We start from the raw sequence: 25,427 nt of genomic DNA on the forward strand, positions 1-25,427 counted from the left end.
TTGAATGTTTACCATGTGCCTCTGTCACTTAAAAACAAACAAAAAACATACCCTAAAGAAGGTCCCCATCCCTCCCTCTCATTCTTTAAAAACCACAGTTGCTGGCCTCACTTTCTTGCAGCCTTGTACAAAGGACCTTCCCAGCCAGACCATCTCCCTCCTCCCAAGTTGTCAAGAGGTTCCAAGCTCATCAGCTGTCTCAGGGGGTGGGGGGTTGAGGGGGGTGGTAGGTTGCTGCATTTTATCTTCCCATCCAGAATGGCAGGATCTCTGCCTGGAAAACAGAGCACAGCTACAGTTGGATTAACCTAGCAAAATGGGCACATCCAGAAGTTGAAGCTAAAACATTTTAAGAAATTCAGTCTGTTTCTGTGGTGGTGTTAAGGAGGGTGAAAACAAAACGAGGATGGTGCAGATGAGGAAGACCTCGAAGACCATTTAAAGCCATAGTATTAGAAAGTATGAAGAGGAAGGTGCTGGATTTTACTGAGAAGAAAACAAACTGAGTTCAGAAGTCTCACCAGTACAGGTTTATATGCATTTTGATTACATGTGTGTAAATAAAAAACTTATTACCTTCTGGTAAAAATGTAGAACCAACTTGCTTTTAAAACAGGTTTGGGGATGAAAATGGACCACATGCTTCCTGGGATGAAGAGAGCGAGCTGGATGGGAGGGGAATCACCAGCTTAAGAAATAGAATCTTCCACAGGAAGAGGCCAGGGTCTCTTTCAGAGGTATTCCCCAGGGATGTGGTCTGAGGAAGCCCAAACCCCACCAGTCACAGGCATATCTGGCCAACTGTACAAGAGGGGAAAGACTGCCAATTCCAGTGTGGCCTGCATCCCTCACCACTGTTCCTGGTTGTCTGCAGACCTCACAGAGCAGCAGGGTGGCCACTGCTGGCCTGGGTCGGGCAGATGCCAGAAACACACCACCTGAAGAGATACGGATCATAGATCAATGGTATATGGTCATAGTTCTTGTGACTTCAGAAAACCCAGAGGCCTCAAATAGGAGAAGAGTTGGGTAAAATTGAACCAGAATTCTTCCAATGGCCATTAAAGACAAAACTTAGCAATCCTTGCCTTTGTCTTCAACCCTGAGAAATTGCTTGAGGGACAAAGATTCTGGGGCTGTGATGGGGCAGGGAGGAAAGGCATGATGTGCTGCTTCCTGCATAGGTGCCTCTGGAGTCCCTGCAGCCAGTGCAGGGATGTCTGTCCCAGAGCATTTGGGCTCAGTAGGGTCAGGCAGAGAGGAAGAAGTAGAAAAATCAGCAGCAGGCTCTCCAGATCAACTGGCACCATCTGAAGCTGCCACATCCACGTATGCAGGCCTCTGCCAGCTCAGCACCAGGAGCATTTTCACACACAAGCTCCTTCCCTGAGGAATCCCGTGGAGTTCCAACATTTGGTGTGCTACCCAGGTGAGAGATCTGACCAAAGGCAGATCTATGTATACCTCAACCTGGACTCAAATTGAGACGGGGAACCTCACTGTTCATGGTTAACAAAGGAAATCACTCAGATAGACTGGGAGGATCTTTCTTCCCCAAGCTGTTTGGACAATGCCACAGCCAGGATGACTCTGCAGACACTCATATCCCTCACATGAAATTGGGAGCTGTGAGAAGAGCCCCCTCTAATGTGGAACCTCCTCTGACACACAGCCCCCTGTGAGTCCCATGGATGTGAGCCCCCAGGGGGGCCACCACTCTGAGGGACTCTCTCCCTTCCCCCATTACTCAGATCCCCATGTTGTTCATCCTCTAGGAGAAAAATAAGCCCTGCCACTGGAGCCTCTCCAACTTCAAGATGGCACTGGACTCACCACCACCTTGAGGAGCCAGGAGCTCAAGTGGCTCCAGCTTGGCAACCTGGTGTGGTGAAAGTGGAAAGATTCTCTGTCCTTTGCCCAAGAGTCACCAAAAAAAAAAAATTATGGTCTCACAGGCACAGCATATTTTTTCTTTTAAAAAATAAATATTTATAAACTTAGGGAGGAAGATTCAAAGAATCAGAGTATCTTTCCCTCCAAAAGCACAATTGTCCCATGTGAGTCAAATCAAGGTAAGTCCACCAACCCCATGAATGAATCCCCCCACCCCTGAAGCTGCTGAGTTGAGGGGCAGGTGGGCAAGGGAGCTGATCTCCAGCTCCCACCCTCAGTCCCCCTTGGTGATGAGGTCCTCGATGTAGGCATCCAGCTCGTCATCTGTGTTGATGTCTATGTCCTGGAACAAAGCAGGGCAGGGATCAGCCAGGGGCCAGAGGTAGTGGGAGGCTCGCCCCTCCACCCTTCTCCCGGGTCCTGGGGCTGAGGTCAGAGTCCCCCTCCAACTCCCTTTCTGCCCTGTTGGCCTCTGTCACACATGATCACTCTCCCTTCCCCATGTACTGTGCACAGAAGACACCCAGATTTCTTATTCCTGCCCTACCTCCACCCCACAATAGGACTGTTTCCCTTAGAAGTATATTTCCTCAGATACTACAAATGTGTCCACTTCTCCCCACTTCTCACTGTCACCACCCAAGGTCCAGGCCACCACTACCCCACCCAGGCGACTGGAAGTCTCCTCATGGGAGGCCTGGTTCTAACCTCCTCCCCTCTAGTGATGTCTCCCTGCTCTCAGGACCAAATCCCACCTCACACAGCCCCTGCCTCTGCTCATACCGTCCACAAGTCCCCAATCAGGTCTCATGTCCTGCTCTTCTTCCCTGACTGAAACACTCATGTCCCACAATTTGTATGATCAGCTTCCAGTCCCAGCTCAAATACCTAACCTCCTCAGAGACTAACCCTGAACACCCTAGTTGTTAAGGGGCCTCCCACCATTTATTGTAACTCTTGTTATTTACTTCATAGCACTTCCCACCATCAGTCTCCTTCACCAGACTGTCGGGCTGTGAGACCAAGAACCTCCTCTGGCCTGTCTGGTTTGCCCCATCCATATCTATAAGCTAGGAACAGAGCAGGCCCTTGCTGCTTGCTGCCTAGATGAAGGATCAACACCCTAAGGGGCACTCCCTTCTAGGTTTCCCAATCCCATCTGGGCATCATCTGAAAAAGCAATAACTTCTTTGTTTTTATGGCATGGAAGGTTCTCAAACCAGGTTGTACATCAGAATGTCTAAACAAGGGGGAAAGCCTGGTTCTGTGGGTCTGGCTGGGATGAGGCCCAGGCAACCACACCACCTCAAGCCCTCCTGGTCAGGACATTGTGCAGCCAGGGTTGGAACCACAGATTCCTGTGAGTAGATAGATGCCTGTGAGAAGGGAAGAGGAGGTGCCCAGGCTCCTTCCCTGAGAGACCAGGTGGTCCAGCTGCAATGAGAGGGCTGCCTATCTCACCTCCTGCACCTTTTGCAGGAGTGCCACGATGTTGGTCCTCAGCTTCTGCAGCTTCTCCTCTGTCTCACGGAGCTTTCTCTCAGAAGTGCGCAGGCTCTCCTCGGAAGCTTTGGCCCGTGAGTCAGCGCGGCTTTGGTAGGAATGGCACAGATTCTGGAGCCCCACTTCATACTGCTTGAAGTACTCTTTCTGTCGAGAGGGAAGCCAGGAGGCAACTGCAGAAGTTCGCATGGGTCCCCAGGGACCTTCTAGACAGGTATGGTATCCCCTATCAGCTCCACACAAGGACGCTTGGTTTGAAGAAATACCTCAGATACAAAGGGCAAGCAGTCTCTCTAGGTGTAGAGGCATCTAAATGCCTATCTTGTGGAAGGAAGATGACGACGAGATCACATGGGTAAAACACTGAGCAAGGTGCTCTGGCAGACAGCAAGCCGTGAGTACATGGGGAGGGGTGATTCTTATCCCCCCTAAAGAAAGGACAAGATTCTCCCAGCTCAATCATACCTTTCAAACTTCAGAATGGTCCTTCCAGTATTCCACTTCCAAGTCACACCCAACAATATTATGACTAAAGTCAATTCTTTTCCATAAATATTTATCAAACACCTACCAATAGCAGATACCTCCTGATTTTTAGTATACTTTTCTGCAGCACCAGATTTTTACTGTTTTCCCTGAGTACCTGAAGCTTCCAAGGGGTGGAGTAGGATTAAGTAACAGTTTCTGTAGACAGATGGCTTTTCAAACTTTTAAAATGTAGCAGAATACTTGTTTCAAATGAAATGCGACATGAAATCTCAGTGTAAAAAGATTTATATAATATCTCTTTAGGTTAAATTTACTTTCTGAGTTCAAATTTGTAACAGGACTTATAAATTACCAATCAGGATGATGAGGCCACTATGAAGAATACAAAGCCACAAGCAGCACTGGCTGGCCACTGCCGTTTATCACCTTATGACCTAGAATATTATCCTATTAAACCAAGACAGCACGAGAAATTTCCAGTTCTGCACAAAAAATAGTTGCCTGCTACTAAAAAAATAACAGTTTGAGTGATTTTAGACATTACAATTAGGAAAACAAAGTTGATAAACTGGTATACCTCCCTTTAAAGAAATAAGCTAATACACTATTTTTATACTCAGAAGATCATGCTGTTTGGGGCCAAGCAGTCGATCACACTCAGAGATCCTGCTGTACCCAGGCTTTGCTCCGAGTTTGGCAACAACTTTAAGCCAAAAGCAACAAATCTGACAAAAGATGCCAGGCAGACCTAGCCATCCTATCAGCTGTTTGTTCCTCCTGGGATTGCAGAGAGTGACGGCAGCCTAAACAAGGGCAAAAGTTGAATGGTAGAGCTTTCTGTGAAAAAAGCCATGGTGACTTCTACCACCTTCTAGTTTCCTCACCAAGCACCACCTCTCTCATCTCACAGGGAGAGCAAGGTCCTTTTCCTAAGAAGAACCTGGGTTCAAATCTGGGCTCTGTCACTGAACAACAAACAGACTCTTTACCTCTCTGAGCCTTAATTTCTTTAACTCCCAGCCTCATTTCAGTTTTTAAAAAGAATAGAGATAAAACCCCATGTTTTTCTCTCTGGCAAACTCAAGTACAGAGCTGCCACATGAAGGCCTAACATCTTGAACAAACTAGTCCTGTAGTCTCCACTCCTGTCCTCTAGAAACTTCTCTAGAAAACATAGCTCTTCCTACCATATAAAAAAATCCCACTTCATGTGGATAATTCCCAGATCCCCATCTCCTCCAGCTTTGACTCCCCTCCCTCCCAGTGCCAGTCCCCAATCTCCACCTGCCCACACCACATCACCAGAAACAAAGTGCTGGTACTTCCAGCGCCATACAAGGCTCTCCTCATCACCTTCCTTGCACTCACCCTCTGTTTTCTCTCCCAGTTAATAGCTTTGTCATCAACCTCCAATTTCCACAGGCCTGAGACACAGGAAAGTATGTGGTTTCTGCCTCCTCCCTGTTACTTGCCCATAGTCAATGACCAGTAAGTCTGTCAATGACCTGACACAGTCCTTTTACCCCCCAAGCTGCTCCCACCACTCTGGCTCCTGGCCCTGTTCCTTCACCCCTGACACCTCCTTACAATAGGACCAGCCTCCTTACCCCTGCATCTGCCATCCACTCATCCTACCCAAACATGCTGCTACTAAAATTACCCTCTTAGGGCCCTGGACCAAAGCCACCTGGCTGCCTGTTTTTGGAAATAAAGCTTTATTGGAACACAGCCACAACCATTCCTTTACATATTGCCTGTGGCTGCTTTCATGCTATAATGGCAGAGTTGAATGGTTGCTATAGACCATATAACTCGCAGACCTGAGATTATTTGCCAGTTGGTCCTCTACAGAAAAAGTATGTTGACTCCTGCCCTAGATACGGTTCTGATTTATAACATCTTCAGCTCAAAACTTTCTCAGGTACTCTCTACCCTATAGGGTTTAAGCCAGTATGACTTAGACCAGGCATTCAAGACACATCAGATCCTGGCTCTCATGCCCTTCTAACCCTAAATGCTCACCACACAACCTACGGCCCTGACCCCTGCCTAGTCACAGAGTCTTTGCTCACAAAAGTCCCTGCCTCAAACACTCCCTTTCACTTACACAGGCAGGTATTTGGGCCAAAATGTATGTTTTCTCCAGACTGTGTTGCTTTCTCCATCTTCCCCAGGCTGCCAAAGCCCTCCTGTCCCCTTCCATAGCACTTATTGCTCCTGGCCTTGTGTCCAGCTACCTGGTCTACCAGCTACTCAGTCCCAATTGAATCTTGAGCCACTTGGGGGCAGGACTCTCTTGCTGCTCACTATGAGGTCCCTTAGAAGACCTGCTTAGGGGAAGTGCCACATTAACATGTGCTGGGTTAAACAAGACCCAGTGCTCTATCTCCAGTTTCTCTATACCTCCATCCCAGAGTCAAAGTTTAGGCCCTTTGAGCTTAAGCTCTTGACTACTGCCTGAGACAGGTGTTTATTCCCTCTGCTGGGAGAGAGGAAAAGGGATATATTTGTCCTAAAATGTCAAACCAGGCCTCTTAAGAGAGGACTCATCTCCTAGCACCTATGGTAGGGTGGGGTTGGCTTTCTACACATCAGAGTCATATCCAACTAAGCCACTTTTCCTCCACAACATAAAGTCTCCTCTTTCCTTCTTTCAGCATAAGAAAAAAGAAGCTGGCTGAGGTAGGGCATGAGGCTTAGAACTGGAAACTGCAACAAGCACAACAATCATAAGCCCAGGGGGTGTGGGAGATGAAGTGTATGAAATCAAAGGTCAGGCCAGACTCACCAGAGGAAAAGATATTAGCTCATCTGAGTTCATAGCACTCAGCTCCTTCTTGGAGATGGGGAAACTTGGAGGCAGGAAGTACCGTAAACAATTCCTATGCAAGAAAGAAGTGGGGACAGGAAATTAGAAAAGCATGCAGGGAGTGGAGAGCCACTGCTGGCCGGCCCTTTAGAAGCTGGAAGACAAAAAATATACCGAAGGATCTGGACGAGCAGGTCAATGGTCTCATGGTTGGTGCTTGGGGCGGTGGTGTCGGGCTCAATACGGATGCAGTCAGAAGTGGAGGGCTCCACCATAGCTACAGCCTGCTTGGCCACCCCAGTCTCCTCCTCCTCCCCACCCTCCTGCTGTGTGTCAGGGCTCTGATTCTCCGGAGAAGGGGGCTTCATCAGCCGCACATCCTCACTGCCTTTCTCCACCCTATGGAGGAACACATAGATCATGTCACATCCATTCCAGGCTCCCAGGATGGGCTGCTGGCAGGGGGGCTGGGAAAACCTCCTCCCCAGAACCATTGCTCCCCCTCAATAGGGACATTACCAGCGGTCTCTTGGTGTCGTGTCTGTGGGCACGTAGTCAAACTTCACCTTCCACCGCACCACATTCTTGCCTACCTCCACGGCTGTGACACGGCCCGTGTACCACTCCCTGTTCACACGCACCTCCACGTGCAGCCCTTTATCTGAGAATTTGGACAGAGGTGTGAGAAAACTAGACAAGAGTCCATTACTCAGCGAGGGCTGCCTTAAGAAAGGTAGTCCCCAGGGTTTAGAGGACAAGAACCCCTATGTCCTTGCCCCCACCACACCAGGGACATGGGGCACACCCATCTTGCTATCTCCTGCCCCATCTGTCACTACGGTGTCAAAAAGAGCAGAAGGATGAGTGCCTGGCAGGGTGAACACCATGGAATTAGTATTCAAAATAACCACAGTGAGGTGCTATCTTCAGAATTCTGCTTGGGATTAGATTTGGATCCACTGCTGCAAGGCCCCAGACTCAGCCGACTCCACAAGCCTTGGGGATTAAACTGCTGCTGGAGAGGGGCTCCACTTCCCCTACAGAACAGTCTCCATAGTGCAGTGATTATCAACGTTTGCCTCACGCTTGCACCATAGGCTGCCAGGTACCTCTTCCGGACTCACCTTTCTGAGCCCTCTTGAGCTCAGTCGAATCCTCTTCCCCAGCACTGTCTGAGAGCTGCAAGGAGAATAGTCCATCAGAGGCAACCCCAGTCCCCCTGAAGTAGCAGACTTCTATGCTACTGCTACTCAGGGTCATCCACCACCATCTTCACATCTTCCTACAATGCAGTTTAAATTATTACCATGCCTCACTAAGAGCCACACTCCAAAATCATTGTCCAAGGTACTTACCTTTCTGCCACCTTTATAAACAAGATAGCAAGTAAGGAACAGACACAGGGAAGCAAAGTGTTTCAAGCTCCCTGACATACATCAGTGTGACTTCAGGCCTGTGTTTAGAGCCAGAAACTAGTCTAAAGATCCCACCTGGCACCATGTTTCCAGTCATCTGCATTACTGAAAGTCCTTGAGAGATCAACTAGGCTTCTGGAAGGCTCATGTCATGAACACACATGGAGCTGGTATGGACCACTGGTTGGGGGCACAGGCCTTTGGAGAGAGGCTCTGGGAACCTCACCTCAACTACCTACCTCATTGAAGTCCTTCTTTTCCTCCTTCACAGCAAATTTGCCCCGCTTGCACCTCTCCTTCCTCCTCTCAGCCTCTTCCTCTGCTTCTTCCTCATCAGAGACCCCAAGACTCCGCTTTCGACCAGGGGTAGCCTAGAGCAAAAGGAAAGTGAGAATGGGAGGGGCCCTGTTCAGCCCTCAAGGAGCAGGAAGATATCACCTGGTCTAAAGGAGCCATTCAGAGGGGGGGCTTGTATTCTCCTCAGTCCTCACCTGATATCACCATGTACATAACCAACCCCTTGGCCCCTACACCACGAGAACCTTTGCTTAAAACTGTCATGGGGGAAGACTCTCTCATTAGCCTGCCAGGCCAGCCAGCTGTGACCACCCTGAGACAAACCGACCAGTGCCACAATCCCTCAAGGCTGTCTGTCACCAGGTTATTGACCTATGCCCACACTGTGAGAAGCTAGTCGAGCTGACTCAAGTTTGTGCAGACTTGGACAGAGAACCCAACTTGCTCCATGCCCCTGACCAAGTCCCTTCAGCTATCTAGGCTTTCCCTCCTCAGTGCAGCAGAAGAGCTTTAGATTTGGTGATCTTCCCAAGGCTCCCCCAGTACAGTGCTGACACTGCATGATTCCATTCCTCTACCACTGATGATGGCGTGAGACTAGAAAAGGAAAAGCATCTCACCGGGGAGACTTTAGTGGGTGGCTCCGGCTTCTTGACTACTGGAGTCTTGATGACTTTGGGGGCAGAGACCTCTCGGGTGCTCTTGGAATTGGGCAGTAGAGATGGTGACAGTGGCTGCATCAGAGGGGTGGGCCGGGGAGCAGTCTTGACTGGGGTGTTCACAGGCTTTCGGGGTGCCTCAGGTGGCTGGAGCAGTCTGGATGTACTGGCCTCCTCCCGAGCTGCCAAAGCAGGGGGCTTTGGGGTGCTGCTAATGACAGGAGCTTTTCGGGGCTGGCTGGCTGGTCTGGGAGCTTGCAGGGAAGGGGGTCTGCTCGGGGCATTCCTGATCACAGCAGGTAAAGGGGGTGACCGAGGACGCTGAGGTCTACGTGCAGGTTCCTAAAAAAAGCCCACAGAGAGTGAGAATACTGATCTTAGCATGAGATCCCTGGAGAAAAGCCCCTCCCATGCTCCTGGGCTTCACCTCAGTGGAAGGTCTGGTGGTCACTTCCAAGGGCAATTTCTTCAGGTCAGCTTGGGAGCGGATGGGTGTGGTTTTCTGCAGGGCAAACATGATAAAGTTATTTGCATATCTTGGTAGATTCAAGCAAACTTTTTGGATCCCCACTTATGTCTCCGTGACAGTGAACAAATAAAATAGAACACCTGAGCCACAGTCCTACTCTTAGAAGTCTCCCATTCTCACTGGGGAGACAAAGATACATAAACACTAAACTATCAGAAACTCACAGGCTACTATGTGATTAATCTGGCAACTGGGAGACTGGGAAAAAGTGTCAATGAACTAATAAATTCCTATAAAAGGAACCAAAAAAGGCCTGATGGATGGGGGAAACTTGGACAAGGCCAGAAAGGACAGATGGGATTCAGCAGACCAGACAGAGAGGCACATATAAGACATCACAGGTTAGCGAAAGCACATCTACACAGACACAGAAGCCAGAAAGGGAAATACTTTTGTAATAAATATGATAAAGGGCTGATAACACAAGCATATCTAGAAAAAATAAACAAGTTAATTAAAACAGTAGAAATGTAAAAGCAATTCTAAAAGAAACATGAGAGGACATATGAAAAATCATCCAATCTTAGGATATGAAAGAAATTAAAAGATGCATATCTTTGCCTATCAAATTTGCAAGAACACTGAAAAATAATACTCTCATATACTGGTGGTAAAGAACAGAAATTAATACATCTTCTGGAGGGTAGTTAAGGAATAGTTGTAAAAAGTCACAGAATTCTGCAAACCTTTTTCTCTTTCGATTTCACATCTAGAAAATTATCAAGAAAGTAATTATGCACTAAAACAGGTGTATATAAAATACATACATAGCATGACCACCATACTTCTATTAAAAATATACATGTATTTGTGTATTAAGTATAGGTATTAGTGACAATTTAGAAAGATGTATGGTTAATGAGAGTTACCTCTAAGGTAGGATTTTTATTTTATAGAGTTTTTATACATTCTAAATGAATCAGACCACTTCAAAATATATAAACAAAACTGTTGTCTTTTTTTTTTTTGAGGCAGAGTCTCGCTTTGTTGCCCAGGCTAGAGTGAGTGCCATGGCATCAGCCTAGCTCACAGCATCCTCAAACTCCTGGGCTCAAGCAATCCTGCTGCCTCAGCCTTCCAAGTAGCTGGGACTACAGGCATGCGCCAACATGCCCGGCTAATTTTATATATATATATTAGTTGGCCAATTAATTTCTTTCTATTTATAGCAGAGACGGGGTCTCGTTCTTGCTCAGGCTGGTTTCGAACTCCTGATCTCGAGCAATACGCCCACCTCAGCCTCCCAGAGTGCTAAAATTACAGGTATGAGCCACCGCGCCCAGCCTGTTTTCTTTTTTGAAAGGATAAGCAACTGTAGTTGCAAGACTGGACCTGGAGGATGGGACTATAAAGCTTTGGCAAGCACACATGGATGAGTGGGGGGTGAAACTTGAGCCTGAGGGAACAGGGAAGCCACTGAAGGTTCAGTCTTAGGGCAGAGCTTTGACATCGGCTGGCTTTGCCACTGCCCATGACCCATGTACCTGAAGGGCCTCCAGCTTCTCCTGCTGTTGGCGAATTTTCTCTGTCAGTTGTTTCTGCTTCTCTTCCTGTGTCTTCAAGTCTTTTTTGAATGTCCCCAGGGGAACCTTCTGCTTCTGTTCAGAAGCCTCACACCTGTAAATAGAAGGTACTAGGGAGCCTTTGGCAAAACAAGGCTCCAAGCAGGGCAGGGACCTTCCTACTCAGCCAACCCATCTGTCTGTCACACAAGCAACCACCTCACATTTCCCAATGCATGGAATTAATATGAAATGCAGACCATCTATTGTATGAACATCTATTCTTATTTCTTGGGCACTTACCATGTACAAGGCAGAGATGTAAGAGCAAGAGCACTGACCTTAAGAAGCAGGGTGTTATGTACTCCAAGAGTAGAGAGGACAGCAGGGGATGGGGGGAGAAGTACACACAATCCCCTTGTTAGAGAACATGCTCACCGGTCCTGCTCAGGATCAGGGTTCATGGAGCAAACCCAAGTGTCAGGGTAATCTTTTTCCACAGAACTCAGCTGGAAGGGGAGGGTCCTCCACTTCAGACACAAATCTACAGAAAACCCAAAAATCCCCATGAAACGTCAGCCACCTCCACCAATAATATCATAATCCAGGCTCTTCACAGGCCCGTGGCTAAGATGCCCCAGAATTTGTATGCAAAGATCTTCACTCTAGCTCCAGCTATGCCTCTCCTCATGAAACAGCAATTCTTCTCAAGGACACTGATTCTAGCAAAGATGAAAACTTAGTATCATGAACTCTTAATGTCTCCAGCCCCTCTCCCCTCCTCTAGCAGGATCCTGGCTCTGTTATCCACTCACACCAGAAACAATACAGTACCAAACTAAGTGAGCCTGGTCCAAGCTGCAGCATGAGAGGCCTGGGAGGTTAGATGACCTTCTGCCTCATTCAGGAGGGACAGGTCAAACTTGGAACAACCTCAAGATTAGGCTCACAAGGCCGGGTGCGGTGGCTCACATCTGTAATCCTAGCACTCTGGGAGGCTGGGGGAGGTGGGAGGATCGCTCAAGGTCAGGAGTTCAAAACCAGCCTGAGCATGAGCGAGACCCCGTCCCTACTAAAAATAGAAAGAAATTAATTGGCCAACTAAAAATACATACAAAAAATTAGCCAAGCATGGTGGTGTGTTGCCTGTAGTCCCAGCTACTCAGGAGGATTAGGCAGAAGGATTGCTTGAGCCCAGGAGTTTGAGAGTTTGCCGTGAGCTAGGCTGGATCCCTAGTGGGACCGTAAGTCCATGAATGTCAGGAGGCTGGCACAGAGACAGAGGGTCATGGACTGACAGAAAGCAATCAGGAGAGTTCCAACTATCTGACTCACCACACTGGATAGTGGTCGGGATTTCCATAGCTCTCCGGCGTTTGTAACGCAGCTCACTGGATGGGGGCTGGTTCCAGTTGGCAGAGAGGTAGCCAAACTCATCCCAGAACTTGATGATTCCCCGCTGAGCTAGAAGGCAAGCAACCATACATCAAGTCAGAAGCCAGTCTCTATCTCTTCCTAAGTTTAGGTGAAGAGAAAGGGCAGAGGCCAAGCAGCCCAGCTCCATTACCAATGGCAATGTCCTTCCAGTACTGCGCCAAGTGCTCCCCCATAGCTCTCAGCAGGTGTCGGTACTCCTTGGCATCAGCAAAGTCCTGCTTGTTGTGTGTGGGCTCCAGGACCAGGTAGGGCACATCAACAACCCCAACAACCCCACCACATGCCCTGCAGGGAGAAAGGGAACACATCTCTGTCTACCCACTGGTCAAACCCTCATGCTATCCACCATGAGCTAAAAAGCTCTCCTTGGGTAGTACTCACATGCCCCCTTCCAGCTGTGGGCCCACTTTCTCATACATCTTGATCAGGCGGCTACAGTTGTAGATGAACATGCCATCCAGGTCCCGGTGTTCAATGTTGACCCCAAAAATGAAATTCAGTTCCTTAGGTTCTTTAAGTGCTCTAAAATGATCCAAAAGAAAAAAGAAAAAAAAAAGGCAGATCTACCCATTAGCACATAAACATCAGGGAGTACAAGATGTGTTAAGCTTAAACGTAAGACATGTTAAACAAAAAGATTTGCATGTCCATTTAATCTCCTCTCTTAGACTTGATGGGGATACTCACTGTAAACTGACTCTAAGCATCCCTAAGTAAAAACATAATGACTTTAACTTTTTAGTAACAAAATAGAGATGGACTGAAGTATGAATGAGTTACTGTAAAGCTGTTCCAAAGATAGTTACACAGTGGAATAAATACAAGGTTACCTTCATACCATCCCCAAAACTCCATTAATGTGTGTAAATTAATATATTTTTTAAAGGCAAAAATTCACAAGAATAATAAAGACTTGAGAGAAGACACCATCATGTGATTAATGTCAACAAACATTTGAAAGCTGAAAAGCAGATGGATGAGCAGTGAACTGACTTAAAAGAAACCTGAAACCCATGCCCATGGCAAGGACAAGAAGAGGCAAAACAGTAATTCAAGCCCCAGAACCCTGAAGGTTCCAGATTCACATAGGTGGGACAAGATAATTTAATAATCCAGTACAAATGCTCATTCTAAATAAAAAAATATACAAAACTCAATCTACAGCATTATTCCATATCTGTAACCAGTGAGGGGAAAATGAATATGAAAACATATTATGGAATCAAAAATTAAGAGTAGTTAGCACCAAGCGATAGAAATATAATGGAGTTTTAAATTTTTATTTCTTAAACGGTTTGTATTTTTCAAGTTTTATACAATGAGCATTTTATAAATTCTTTAAAGGAAAAGAAAGGGGAAAAAAGAAATATAAAGGGAAATAAAGGTGAGACAGTGCCAGTGAGGATAGTTTGGGGTTCAATTCAAGGTGGACACTCTGCCCTGCCTTTTCCTAACTCGGGAAAGAGCTGAGAGCTTAGGGTAAGACCTCTTTCTTGCAAAGGACATTTGACAGCATTTGATGTCACATTAATGGCTTTCTCAAAGCTGTCTTGGTGACAGTATGGCAAACTGTCAATAATCAATACAGAAGCTACACAATCTTAAAAGACCAAAGGACAGCCCTAGCACTCACCGCTGCTTGGCCTCCTTGATCCTCTTCTTGACGTCAGCTTCTCTGCGCAGGGTGATGGCTGTGTTCTGGACCTGTCGCAACATCACCTGGACACATACATCAGCCTCAGGTGAGGGAAGGATGTGCTCTGGGCCACAGCAGGTAATATTACAACATCACATCTAAAACTTCTTTCTTTAACTCAAATGGATGCAAAACTACACGTGGAAATTTACTTCTACAGAAATTGGCCCCTACTGGGGACAAACTCAAAAGTTGTGTTTTACTTGACCAGGTTCACATAACATGGGCTCCTGATGCTGGAGAACAGCCGCCTGGGCCCAGGGCCTTACCCTGGAGTCCCGAGTGAGGTCTCCACCTAGGCGTACTTCTAATGTCCGAGCTTTGCTCTCCGCCTCCCGGGCCTTCTCTTCAGCTGAAACCCAGAAGAAATCATGATGAGGAATACAAAGGTTCAAAACTCTGTCATCCCTTCTGGATCCACAGTGCAGTCCCTGCTGGACAAGAAGTGTGTGCCAGGGGTGGAGAACCTGCAGCTTCAAGGCCACAAGTGGCCCTCCAGATCCCCAAGGTGCCATCGAAGAACAGAAGAGCTGGGGGAGCCATGGCTGACAAGCAATGTCAGGGAAGCCTCTGTGCCTGGACAGCAGAGACCATTCAAGAAGGAAAATCTGGCACTCACACCTATCACAGAGGCCCCAAGGAAAACCTGACATGCTTTTCAAACTTTGCAAATGCATCAGGATAGGTCAAAAAATGCCTAAGGCAATCATAGTTAAATCCTTAGCATGAGCTAGAAGCTAAAGAAGTCTCCAGCCAATCACTACTAGCAAACAAGCAGTAAGAAACTCTTAGAAGCCTGAACACTATGAAAAAACTTGAGATTTTTGCCCAGGAGTCAGGAAAACAATTTCACAAGTATTTGGGCCAGAAGACAGTGTGGGGATTCTTCATTCTGGGCAAGCCACAGAGTTGACACTTTTAGATTAGGCCTTATAAATGGCTAAAGAGAAAGCAGAATTTAGAAAGAAAAAGTACTGAGGGGGCTGGCATATGGGGGAAGGAACTGGACCATGGTTCAGGAGAATAGCCTTGTCCCTGGGTGGTGAACAGAGCCTTTTCCTGTATCTCTGCTTTGGCCACAAGCAGCATCCCCCAGATGAACCCCTCCCCCCACCCTCCTCCTGCACAGGGAGTGGCATTACCAATCCTTGCTACGTGCTCTGCTTTCTTCACCTCCTGCTCTGCACGAGTCTTGAAACGGCTTGACGTGTACTTGTACATCCTAAACAGCAGGAAAAGCAACCTGAGGGCCCAAGCAGCACTGGGGCAGGCAGCCAACCTAAGCCCAGGAAACACCCTGCCTTCCTGCCTCCACCCAAGCTATGCTGGCCTTTCGAAGAAATCCAAGCTTTCTTCGGCAAAAAGATTTAATTCCTTATTTCACTTGTCCCTGGCCTCCTGCAGTCTTTGATAAGCAACTTCACTATTCACCAGGAATGTCATTAATCCCACAGGTAAAACAAACCTCAGCAGTAAGCTAGGGACTTTGCTTTCCTGTGTAGTGTCTAAAAGGCCCCTGAGCCCTGAAGCTGAGACTCAGACAGCTGCTCACTGTGCTAGGCAGGGCCCCCACCCCCCACCCCTTCTCACAGAGAGCTTAGTTTGCCTATCTCCACAGCCTGCCAGCCACCTCTGTCCCTCCCTCAGGTCCCAGAAGTGATTCTGTGATCAGTCACAGGCAGTATTTAAAGGCCCAAATGCAGCCAGCACTATCAGAGCCCCTCATACTGCATACTTCCAACAATACCCCAGAGAAACACGGCTATATCCTTGGCCCATGGGAAACAGCAGTCCAGGTGTACAGGCCCCTACCTGGGCTTATAGAGGCAGCAGGAGAGCCTCTTGGTCTGCACCTTATGTCCATGGATGAAGATCCTCATCCGGGGATCAATATAGAGCACGGCAGCATAGGCACGGAATGAGCGCCGCTCTGGCTTCCTGAAGGCGGCAGAATAGAGAAGTGCTGTCACCCGGCCCACAAGCCTGACCAAGGGCACGCCATCCTCTCTGCAGGCCTACCACCTTTCCCACCTCACATCTCAGCTTCTCTTGCTGCCTTGACAGGGTGTACCCTCAGGTGGCACCACATCCTGCCCTTTCTCACATGCCTAGCAGAGGTGTCCCTTCCCCCACCACCCCAAACACCTGACCTGGCCCTACCACTGCCCTACATGGAACCCTGGGCAATTCCTCTCCCCTCTCTAGGCTTCAGTTTCTTCTTTCAAATCAAGGAGCTGGAGCAGGGGACCGTTAATCTTTTCTGTCAGCTTAATGAGGATCTGCTATCCTTCTATTCATCCCTCTGCCTTGTGTCAAGAAGACATGGAGCTCTCAGCTCCATCAACTCCGACAATGCCACCAAAAGAAATCCAAGGAATGACTTCTCCCCTCTTTCCTTAAAGTCACCTCCTGAGAGAATGAGCTCCAGTTCTAGGGCCCCTCTCCCTTTCCAGTCACACTTACGTGCCCTCTGGGGAAGTCTCTGCCATTTGGATATCTCTTGGATTTGAGATTATGTCTAGTTCTGGCTCTCCATTATCCATGAGTTTGAGATTGAAGATGATCACCAGTGTCCCTGGGGAATAGACATCCTTCTTTCATCCTGCCAGCCAGGCCCGTCCCTGTACCACTTGTGGCTCTAGAGCACCCCTTCTTGGTTCTAGGGACTGCAGGCTCAAAGCCTACTTACCACTGTCCCCGGGAATCTTCATGAACTGGGTCATCACTTCCTCCTCATTGCGAAAGGGAGAGTACTTATAGATGAGTTCTGTCTCAATGGCAAACTTTTCCACATTGTCCGTGACAGGTTCCCGGGTCCGAGCATTCCAGGTAGGCAATGGAACTATCACCTTTACAGTAAGCACAAGCAGACACTTCAGGGAGGACCCAGAAAAGCCTTCACCCAAAACATGCCTCTATCTTGTCCCTTCCCACAGTGGCTCCACAATGCCCCAGAGGTGAGGCCAAGGATCTACAGCCTGGCATCAGAGGCTGTGGCTTCTGTTCCTTCCCAAGACTCAGCCATACATCACTGTTTCCTTCAGGACATGCTAGGGGTCTGTGCATGGGAAGTCCCCTATTTGAGATGTCCTTAGTCATTTTCTTAATTTGGTAAAAATACTCTTACCACTTGGGAAAATATATCTGCAATTATCTAGTGAATTGAAGATATACATAACATAACCTACAACTCAGTAATTCCACTCCTACATATATATCCTAGGATAAACTTTTTTACATATGTACCAGTAAATATCTATAAAAGTAACCCAAATATCCACTCTAGAGTGGCTAAATTAAACTGCACACTGGAATACTATGCAGTGATAAAAATGAACAAGATAATAACTACTAGCATCAACATGGATGAATCTCACAAACACAATGTTACGTGAAACAAGATAGGAAAAAACCCTATGGTATGAGTTCATTTCTATAAAATTCATAAATAGGCAAAACCAAACTATTAATATTATTTAAGGATGCATACATAAGTGACCAACTACAGAGAAAAATAAGGAAATGATCATCACAAAAGTTACCCGAAGGTGGTTCCTTCAGGGGAGCAATGAGGAATATTGTTGGTGAGGGTACAAAGAATGTCTAGCATCAGTCTATGATGGTGGCGACATGGAGGTTGTCTTTATAATTATCCTCTCAACTGTACATGTATTTTAATACACTCTTCCATATACATGGAATTTAATTTTAATAATGTCTAAGGAATGTTTTTTAAAAATCCTACTTTCTTCAAAAACCCAACCTCAGATGCCACTTCCCCTAGAGGCTTCACTGTGCCCCTTCCCCTCCCTGAGCCAGCAGCCCTTGCAGAGACTGCAGAGCTAACTGAATGATTCCCCCTGTAGAGCAAACCAGTCTATGCACCTCAGGGATTCAAACCAGATGGCCCACCTGAGGAAAAAGGGACTCTGTATCTTAAGTGTAAGAGTGATAAACTGTTAAAAGAGTTCTGAGACATTTTGCTGGTTTCTAAGAAGCTTTGTGCTAAAGTATTCAACCCTAGGGCTGGTTTGGACACATTCCTCCTCAACTGAAAGTGATTTTATTTTGAAATCTTGGCTGAGCTCACACTAGAGTACAATCTAAAATAGTGACCTTCTAGCACCAAGTAAGGGAAAAATCTCAACCTAGCCTCTCCAGCAGGGGAATCAAGTTCCATTTGTGTTCTGTGAACCTATACCACCTCTACGCCTCCATTCTTCACTGCACTCCCAGGTGACAATGGCACCACTGTGAACTATGTGCGTTCACTACCAGAGGCACCCTTCCTCCCATTGGAACACTTCTCCTTTAGCTTCAATGACACCACTCACCCAGTGTTCCTCCTACCTTTCTGGCTACTCTTCCATCTCCATTACCACTTTCTCCTCTCCCTATCCTTTAGATGATGGCATACCCCAGGTCCCAGGTCCTCTTCTCACTCTATTCTCTTCTTTTTTTTTTTTTTTTTTTTTGAGACAGAGTCTCACTTTGTTGCCCAGGCTAGAGTGAGTGCCGTGGCGTCAGCCTAGCTCACAGCAACCTCAATCTCCGGGGCTCAGCGATCCTACTGCCTCAGCCTCCCGAGTAGCTGGGACTACAGGCATGCGCCACCATGCCTGGCTAATTTTTTGTACATATATTTTTAGTTGGTCAATTAATTTATTTCTATTTTTGGTAGAGACGGGGTCTCGCTCAGGCTGGTTTCGAACTCTTGACGTTGAGCAATCCGCCCGCCTCGGCCTCCCAAAGTGATAGGATTACAGGCGTGAGCCACCACGCCCGGCCTATTCTCTTCTTTAGGTGACCTCAGTTGCTACCAAGAATGCTGGAGCCCAGACCTTCCGTGAACTATAGACTCAGACTTCACTTTGCACACCCAGAAGAAACTCACACTCTTCCCCAGCTCCGGACAGGGCCACCCTACCCCACCCTAATCCACAGGAGAACCTGTGAGTCATCCATGATCTCTCCCTTCCTCTTTTCCCCCCTCAACTTACCAAACCTGAGGGGTATTACATCCTAAAGGGATGACGACTCCATCTATTCCTCTCATATCCCTACTGCAAGTCCCACCAAGCTACACACAGCTCAGGCCTCTCAGCTGGTCCACTCCAACACTTATCCCCACCCTTTCCAATCCAATCACCATATAATGACCACACAGACCTTTTTAAAAGAAAAATCTGATACTGGCACACCCTTGCTTAAAAAGTCCCACACGCTTAAAAGTCCCACACATTTAAGGCCCTGAGATCAAGCTTAACCTGGCCCTCCCAGCTATCCAGAGACCACCACCTTTCTTCAGGTGGCCCTCCTGCCAACTCCCCTGCCACAGCTTTCAGAGCCTTAAGCAGGCTACTTCTCCTGACTTGAACACCCTCCTCTCACTACTCTTAGTCTTTCATTCATGAGGAAACATTCCTGAAAACTCCAACCTAGGCTCCACTTTCCTGTCCTACCTTCTCCTGGAAGCCTGCTCTTTCCAACTGCAGCACTTCTCTCACTTCAAGTATGCTGAATGAACTAACATACCACACCGAAAAGACAAACAGACAAACCCACTAGCTTGCTAAGTAAAGATGGAAAGAAAAGATAGCCTACTATTCCCAGAGTGAACTATAATCATTTGCTATGATTTAGAATGAGATCTAAAAAGGGCCAGGCCAGGCACGGTGGCTCACGCCCGTAATCCTAGCAATCTGGAAGGCTGAGGTAGGTGGATTGCTCGAGGTCAGGGGTTCGAAACCAGCCTGAGTGAGAGCAAGACCCCATCTCTACTATAAATAGAAAGAAATTAATTGGCCAACTAATATATAGAGAAAAAATTAGCCTGGCATGGTGGCGCATGCCTGTAGGCCCAGCTACTCGGGAGGCTGAGGCAGTAGGATTGCTTGAGTCCAGGAGTTTGAGGTTGCTGTGAGCTAGGCTGACGCCATAGCACTCACTCTAGCCTAGGCAACAAAGTGAGATTCTGTCTCAAAAATAAAATAAAATAAAATAAAATAATAAAAAAGGCCAGTATAAATTTAATCACAGCTAACAGAAATGAGTTAGATTGAAAGTTTGAATTCAACTATCTACTTACGTGATAGCCATGGATTCCTAAAAAAAGATTTCTTTCTACAAACCTCTTAGCCCTCTATCAAGCCCTAGCCTCCATTTCTCACACATGAGAAGGGGAGGGAAGGTCATGGTCTGAGGCTGAGCAGACCACAGATCTTCCCTGATCCCCCCAACAAGGGGGTCCAAACTTCACTAGAAACACCTCTGCAGATATCTGAGCCATCAGACCACAAAGACAATCAACTGATCATGTTTAGCTTACATGGTTAGTTAATTAACAAAATGTTTTAAAGTCAGAATATTCTGGATTTGTTAAGCCTTCCTTGCAGCATAGCAATGACCCCTGGGGCTGGGTAGCAGCCACTCCCAAAGTGATACCCAGAGCATTAGCTGTCATTTTCCCGTTAGCATGTTCCATATGCTCACCTGGCTTCACAACCTACTCATGCTCTGTAGGTGTCTGATTCATGGGTTCTGACATAAGCAGTTAGAGCAACACATTTCCTCAAAAGGAAAATGCACTCATAGCACATTCCACAAAATCATCATCATCATACAGGAAAAACACAAGGAAGCCCAAAATACTCCCAGAGAAAACAACTCTCCATGGTAACACCCACCCCCCCCCCAGATGGAATTCAAACTACAGACCTAGAGGAGCTGCAAATCCAACTCATAAGTCCTGACACTTTATGGTCTCATTCACAGAAACAGGACAGCTGTGTTCTCTAAAGTGCTTTGAGGTTTTGCTTCCACTCACCTTAAGGCAGAGGTCCCCAAACTTTTTAAACAGGGGGCCAGTTCACTGTCCCTCAGACCGTTGGAGGGCCTTTGGAGATTGCAGCACACATTCCACACATGCACACTGTGGGCCTGGGATAAGTCGGCTGCTAAGCAGGACAGGCAGCTGTGGCAAAAACACCTGGTGGGCAGGATGTGGCCCACAGGCCGTAGTTTGAGGACGTCTGCCTTAAGGTATCTGCCATAACTCCTCAACCAATTCTTCCAACCAGCTAATAATAGGGGGAATGTGCTCCAAGCCTGCAGCCCCAAAAAGCCCAGCATTGCAAACAGCCTGGGCAGAACCAGGAAATGTAGAGTGGTAATTCAGACCATGGTGGTGGGACCTACTTCATCGATGCCTTCTTCCTCATGAAAGGTACGAGACAGGAAGAGGCAAGTCATGGTGTCTTCCTTCTTGGTGAAGAGGATAAAATCCTTCCCAATGCGCATTGAGCCCCTGAAAGGGAAGCAGAAACAGATTATTCTCCGAGGGATTCCAAAGCTTATCTGAAAAAGCACAGTAACTCCACTCTCTGTAAGTGATTGAAAACGCCTTTGGAGAACCCTCCTAAGGGTTCCAGGACTCTGCCCTGAGATCCACAGCCCTTGTTCCTTCTCTCTACCCTTCTGATGCTCCTTGCTCTGCTTTTCCACTGGCCTGTTAATTCCTTAGTCTTTAGCTACTACCTTCTTGATCACACATACAGGGCTCTCTCACTGTCCCTCTAGGGCATGTTCACTGCCAACCACCAGCCTCAGGTTAGTCTCACTACAAGCCTGTTGCCAACAACGTTAACAAGTAACCCAGCTGTCTTCGAGCTCCAGGTTCATCCCAGCCACAAGAGAGTTGCTGTGCCCTCTGACTGTGCCACTATCAAACTTCTCTTCAGTGGCTGGAACCTTTAACATGTCATCTTCCATGCTGACCACACCCAGTTCCCATCCTGTCCACCCATCAAATAGCAGTACCATCAAACAAACAGCCCAGTGCCTACACTCACAAGTCATCAAAAAAACAGTATGAACCCAAGGTTCAGCAAAACATTAGGGGTAACAAAATAGAATTCTTGACCACAGTATTCAAGGAGGCCTGTAATCAGCTCATGTCCAATAACTATAGCCATCTTGTCTCAGAGTTGTTTTACCATCTCAAGCTCATTATGACACAGGCGGGTCCCTGCTTTTGGATACCTCAGGTTTCTGGAAACTGTGTCTTGAGGCTAACTTCCACAAGGCAAAACTCTGAATGGAATCAACTGCTTCCTTATTCTGTTTGGCCACATTAAACCAACTAAGAAACAGGCAGGGACAGGCCTCTCCAGGCAGCACAGAGAAGGGCAGAAGCATGAAGCACCAGTGGGAGGACTGCCCAATGAACAATGGGGCTGTTTAGCTCCTTTCTTTTGAGCAGCTTCTGGGGCTTTATGGCTATTATCTCATTAGTTTTCATAACGCCCCAGGGAGATGATGGAGGTGGGAAGTTTCATTACTCTTTTCTATGTACAAATACAAACCAGATTGGCATGCCAAGCATACAAATGAATGTCATGCCCCATTTCCCCAAACACTCAGGAAGCTCCCAGGACACTATCCAGAAATGCCCTGGGGACTGCCAAGGCCTGTTTCTCCTCCCCCAGTACCCAAAATGCTGGCAATGCTCCCTCCTCTGACAATTTCCCTGAAGTCTACGGGTGGCAAAATGAGGCATATTATCTCACCTTCTGTCAAAGCTTGCCCCTTGCCCTAATTTGGCAAAAACTCACTTTGTTCCTCTGTCTTCCTTCTGTCCTTTATCCTGACATTAGAGCCAGAATAGCAAGAACCCCAAACATCACCTTCTCTCTGCTGGCTTTCCTGCTTCTCAGCCCTACTCTCACCACAACTCTGAAGTCTTTTTTAACTTCTGAATTGGTTCCAAAATTGGTTCAGAGTAACTCTGAACACTAGATGGCTCCATCTCAATGCAACCTTCCCAAAAGTCTTCTAGTAATATGCTAATGACAACACTTTCAACTTCTGCACACTTTCCTTCCCAGTCTTCTAAGCACTTTCAGAGTCACATTTCATTTGCTCCTGAACCCCATTCTGTAAGGGAGAATGTCAGCAATTAGAACTCCATTTTCTAAATTAAGGAACAGAGGTGAAATGGTTTGCCTAAGGCCACAGAACTGATAGAACCAAGGAGGAGGCAGCCAACCTACAATCCAGATAGTAAGTCAGAGTTTCCACTGACTCTAGGAGACCTCGGTTATTGGTAACTTACCTTAGATCATCATCAAAATAACCCCAGGTTATTTATCTGTGATTAGAGGTGATTCATCTCATCTGTGAAAAAACAGATTCCTTGGCCCTACCCAGACCCACTGAATTAGGGCAGCAATCTGCCATGGAAAGATCTAAGGAGAAATAAAATAAGAATCCAGAAGCCAGGCTCTCACAGCAATGATACCATGTAATCTTTAACCCACTTGGTATGAATTATAATCTCAATCTACAGAGGAAGCTGAGCCTCAGAAGTAATTAAGTGGGTGAGGCAAGATTTGAACTTCAGCTTGTCTGACTGTAGTAAAATGGACAGCAGCTCCATTTTGCAGTTAGAAGGACCTAGTTCATATCCTACCTCTACATGTAGGCATCTTTACAACTTTGGGCCAAGTCACTTTACCCCATAAACTTCAATTTCTTCATCTGAAAATGAGAATAGTACCAACAATACCTCGTCGGGCTCTAGAGAAGATTAAACAAGATCATCTATGTAAAGATGTTAGCACAGTGCCTAGCACATGGTAAGTGCTCATTATTACCATTAGGTTGCCACCCTCAGACACAAATCACGAAGTCCAGGTATCCGGTCCCTGATTTCTTTGGAAGCACTCTCTTCTCCACACATGCAAAGCACACTGCACGTGACACCCAACTGATACTGTTGACTGATCAAAACCACCACCCTCTCTCAAACAAAACATTTCCACAGCAAGACTGGAAATGTAACTCATAATTCCATTTGCACAAACTCCAATTCCACTAAATCTTATTCCATCCAAAGGTATGTACAGCTGGAAGTGAGCATTTCAGAAATAGAAATCTTTCTCTTGGGGCTTCAGAAAACCAGAACACCACATTCCAAACACTAAACAAGTGGGAACCAAGGGCTAAGAAAAGAAGTCTCAAGGGATTTGAAGACATTAGGTAGGCTCCTACTATAGGGCCTTGTAGGACATGTACATGGAGACAAGAGTCAGCTGGGATGGATGGCTCACATCTCTCTTACCCTGGATCCCCAGTGCCTGGCACAAAGGGTGATGTATAGCAGGTGCTTAAGGACACTGCTGCACTGTGAAGTGACTCACCATCTCCCCACAAGAGTACCACTCACATTCTCAATTACAGGATAAAAATAAGAATTTTCAACAGGAGAGGGGCAATGCCTAGAGCACAATGCCAAGAGAAACCTATAGCCTCACCAGCTCTAATTAGTTTTGGACGTTCATACTTTTCAATCTGTGGAGCAAATTCAGCTGGACAACAGTTGGTAAGCTACCCCCAAAGCACCACTGCTTTCTGACTTTCCTCCTCTTCCAGAGTTACAGTCATGGAGGGATAAGGTAGGAAGCATAGCTTGATTTTGTTTTGAGCCCTGTGGCAGGCTTCTAGTATACCTACGATTTTAACCCATTCCCGTACTGCCCAATCTGGGTGGACTCAGGTGTTCGCTTGGCCGACTTCCCAAACTGGATCACACTGGCAGCATCACCTAAAGTGGCAGACACAAGAGAAAGTGAAAAGTTTACATTTCTTTCCCAGGCTCCTCAAAGTCAATGGCCTGAGCCTTATTAAATTCAAGCAGGGCTGTGTGTCTACTGAAAATCTCTCTCCAAGGAAGTTCACAGCCATGAGGCAAATGGAGGCAAGCTTTAACTGGCCTGTCAGTACCTCCCTCACTGTGACCTGTGTTCTGTTACTAAAATTTGGTAAAAAGGCTGGGGGAGGCCTCTGTAGTTCTGACTCCAGGATGTTGTGCAAGCTGATAAATACAATGTCAAGAGAGAGGTAATCTGACTGACTTCAGGTTGCCATTCAGGTCTTGTCCCATGTTAGGACAAGACCCAGCAAATACATTAGTGGAATTAAGCTCGAGATGTTGCAACAGGCTTCTCACTCTCCAGGTAGATCTTCTAGTTACAACATTGAGGCAACAGAAAAACAAGTTCACATAATCAGTATTTTATAAAAATGGTTACATCCTCCCCTGAAGAAACATAATCATCTCATCACTTACTTGGATCCATTCCTGCTCCATCATCCAAAAAGCAAAGCATAAACCCTCCTCGAAGGTCCTCTCGCCTTTC

General features: G+C 46.9%; 1 protein-coding gene across 2 annotated transcripts in view; it reads right to left on the reverse strand.

The window, feature by feature from the left end:
• Positions 1-515: 515 nt before the first annotated feature.
• Positions 516-25,427, reverse strand: part of MORC2 (MORC family CW-type zinc finger 2) — a 41,655-nt gene continuing 16,743 nt past the window's right edge. The window contains exons 4-26 of one of the 2 annotated variants that reach the window (XM_012763936.3): positions 25,358-25,426; positions 24,742-24,832; positions 21,427-21,535; positions 16,919-17,078; positions 16,693-16,804; positions 16,042-16,167; positions 15,372-15,451; positions 14,499-14,581; positions 14,167-14,252; positions 12,915-13,055; positions 12,664-12,818; positions 12,432-12,560; positions 11,535-11,640; positions 11,079-11,211; positions 9,493-9,567; positions 9,027-9,407; positions 8,349-8,480; positions 7,819-7,873; positions 7,214-7,355; positions 6,869-7,093; positions 6,674-6,767; positions 3,364-3,543; positions 516-2,236 (exon numbers count right to left, since the gene is read on the reverse strand). In XM_012763936.3, the coding sequence (XP_012619390.1) occupies positions 2,168-2,236; positions 3,364-3,543; positions 6,674-6,767; positions 6,869-7,093; positions 7,214-7,355; positions 7,819-7,873; positions 8,349-8,480; positions 9,027-9,407; positions 9,493-9,567; positions 11,079-11,211; positions 11,535-11,640; positions 12,432-12,560; positions 12,664-12,818; positions 12,915-13,055; positions 14,167-14,252; positions 14,499-14,581; positions 15,372-15,451; positions 16,042-16,167; positions 16,693-16,804; positions 16,919-17,078; positions 21,427-21,535; positions 24,742-24,832; positions 25,358-25,426 (2,933 nt within the window). In that variant the 3' untranslated portion in view covers positions 516-2,167. Of the gene's footprint in view, positions 2,237-3,354; positions 3,544-6,673; positions 6,768-6,868; positions 7,094-7,213; positions 7,356-7,818; positions 7,874-8,348; positions 8,481-9,026; positions 9,408-9,492; positions 9,568-11,078; positions 11,212-11,534; positions 11,641-12,431; positions 12,561-12,663; positions 12,819-12,914; positions 13,056-14,166; positions 14,253-14,498; positions 14,582-15,371; positions 15,452-16,041; positions 16,168-16,692; positions 16,805-16,918; positions 17,079-21,426; positions 21,536-24,741; positions 24,833-25,357; position 25,427 lie in introns of both variants that reach the window. The other variant, XM_012763935.3, reaches the window with a different exon arrangement.

The sequence above is a fragment of the Microcebus murinus genome, chromosome 22 (assembly GCF_040939455.1).
Source record: "Microcebus murinus isolate Inina chromosome 22, M.murinus_Inina_mat1.0, whole genome shotgun sequence".
Lineage (NCBI taxonomy): Eukaryota > Metazoa > Chordata > Mammalia > Primates > Cheirogaleidae > Microcebus > Microcebus murinus.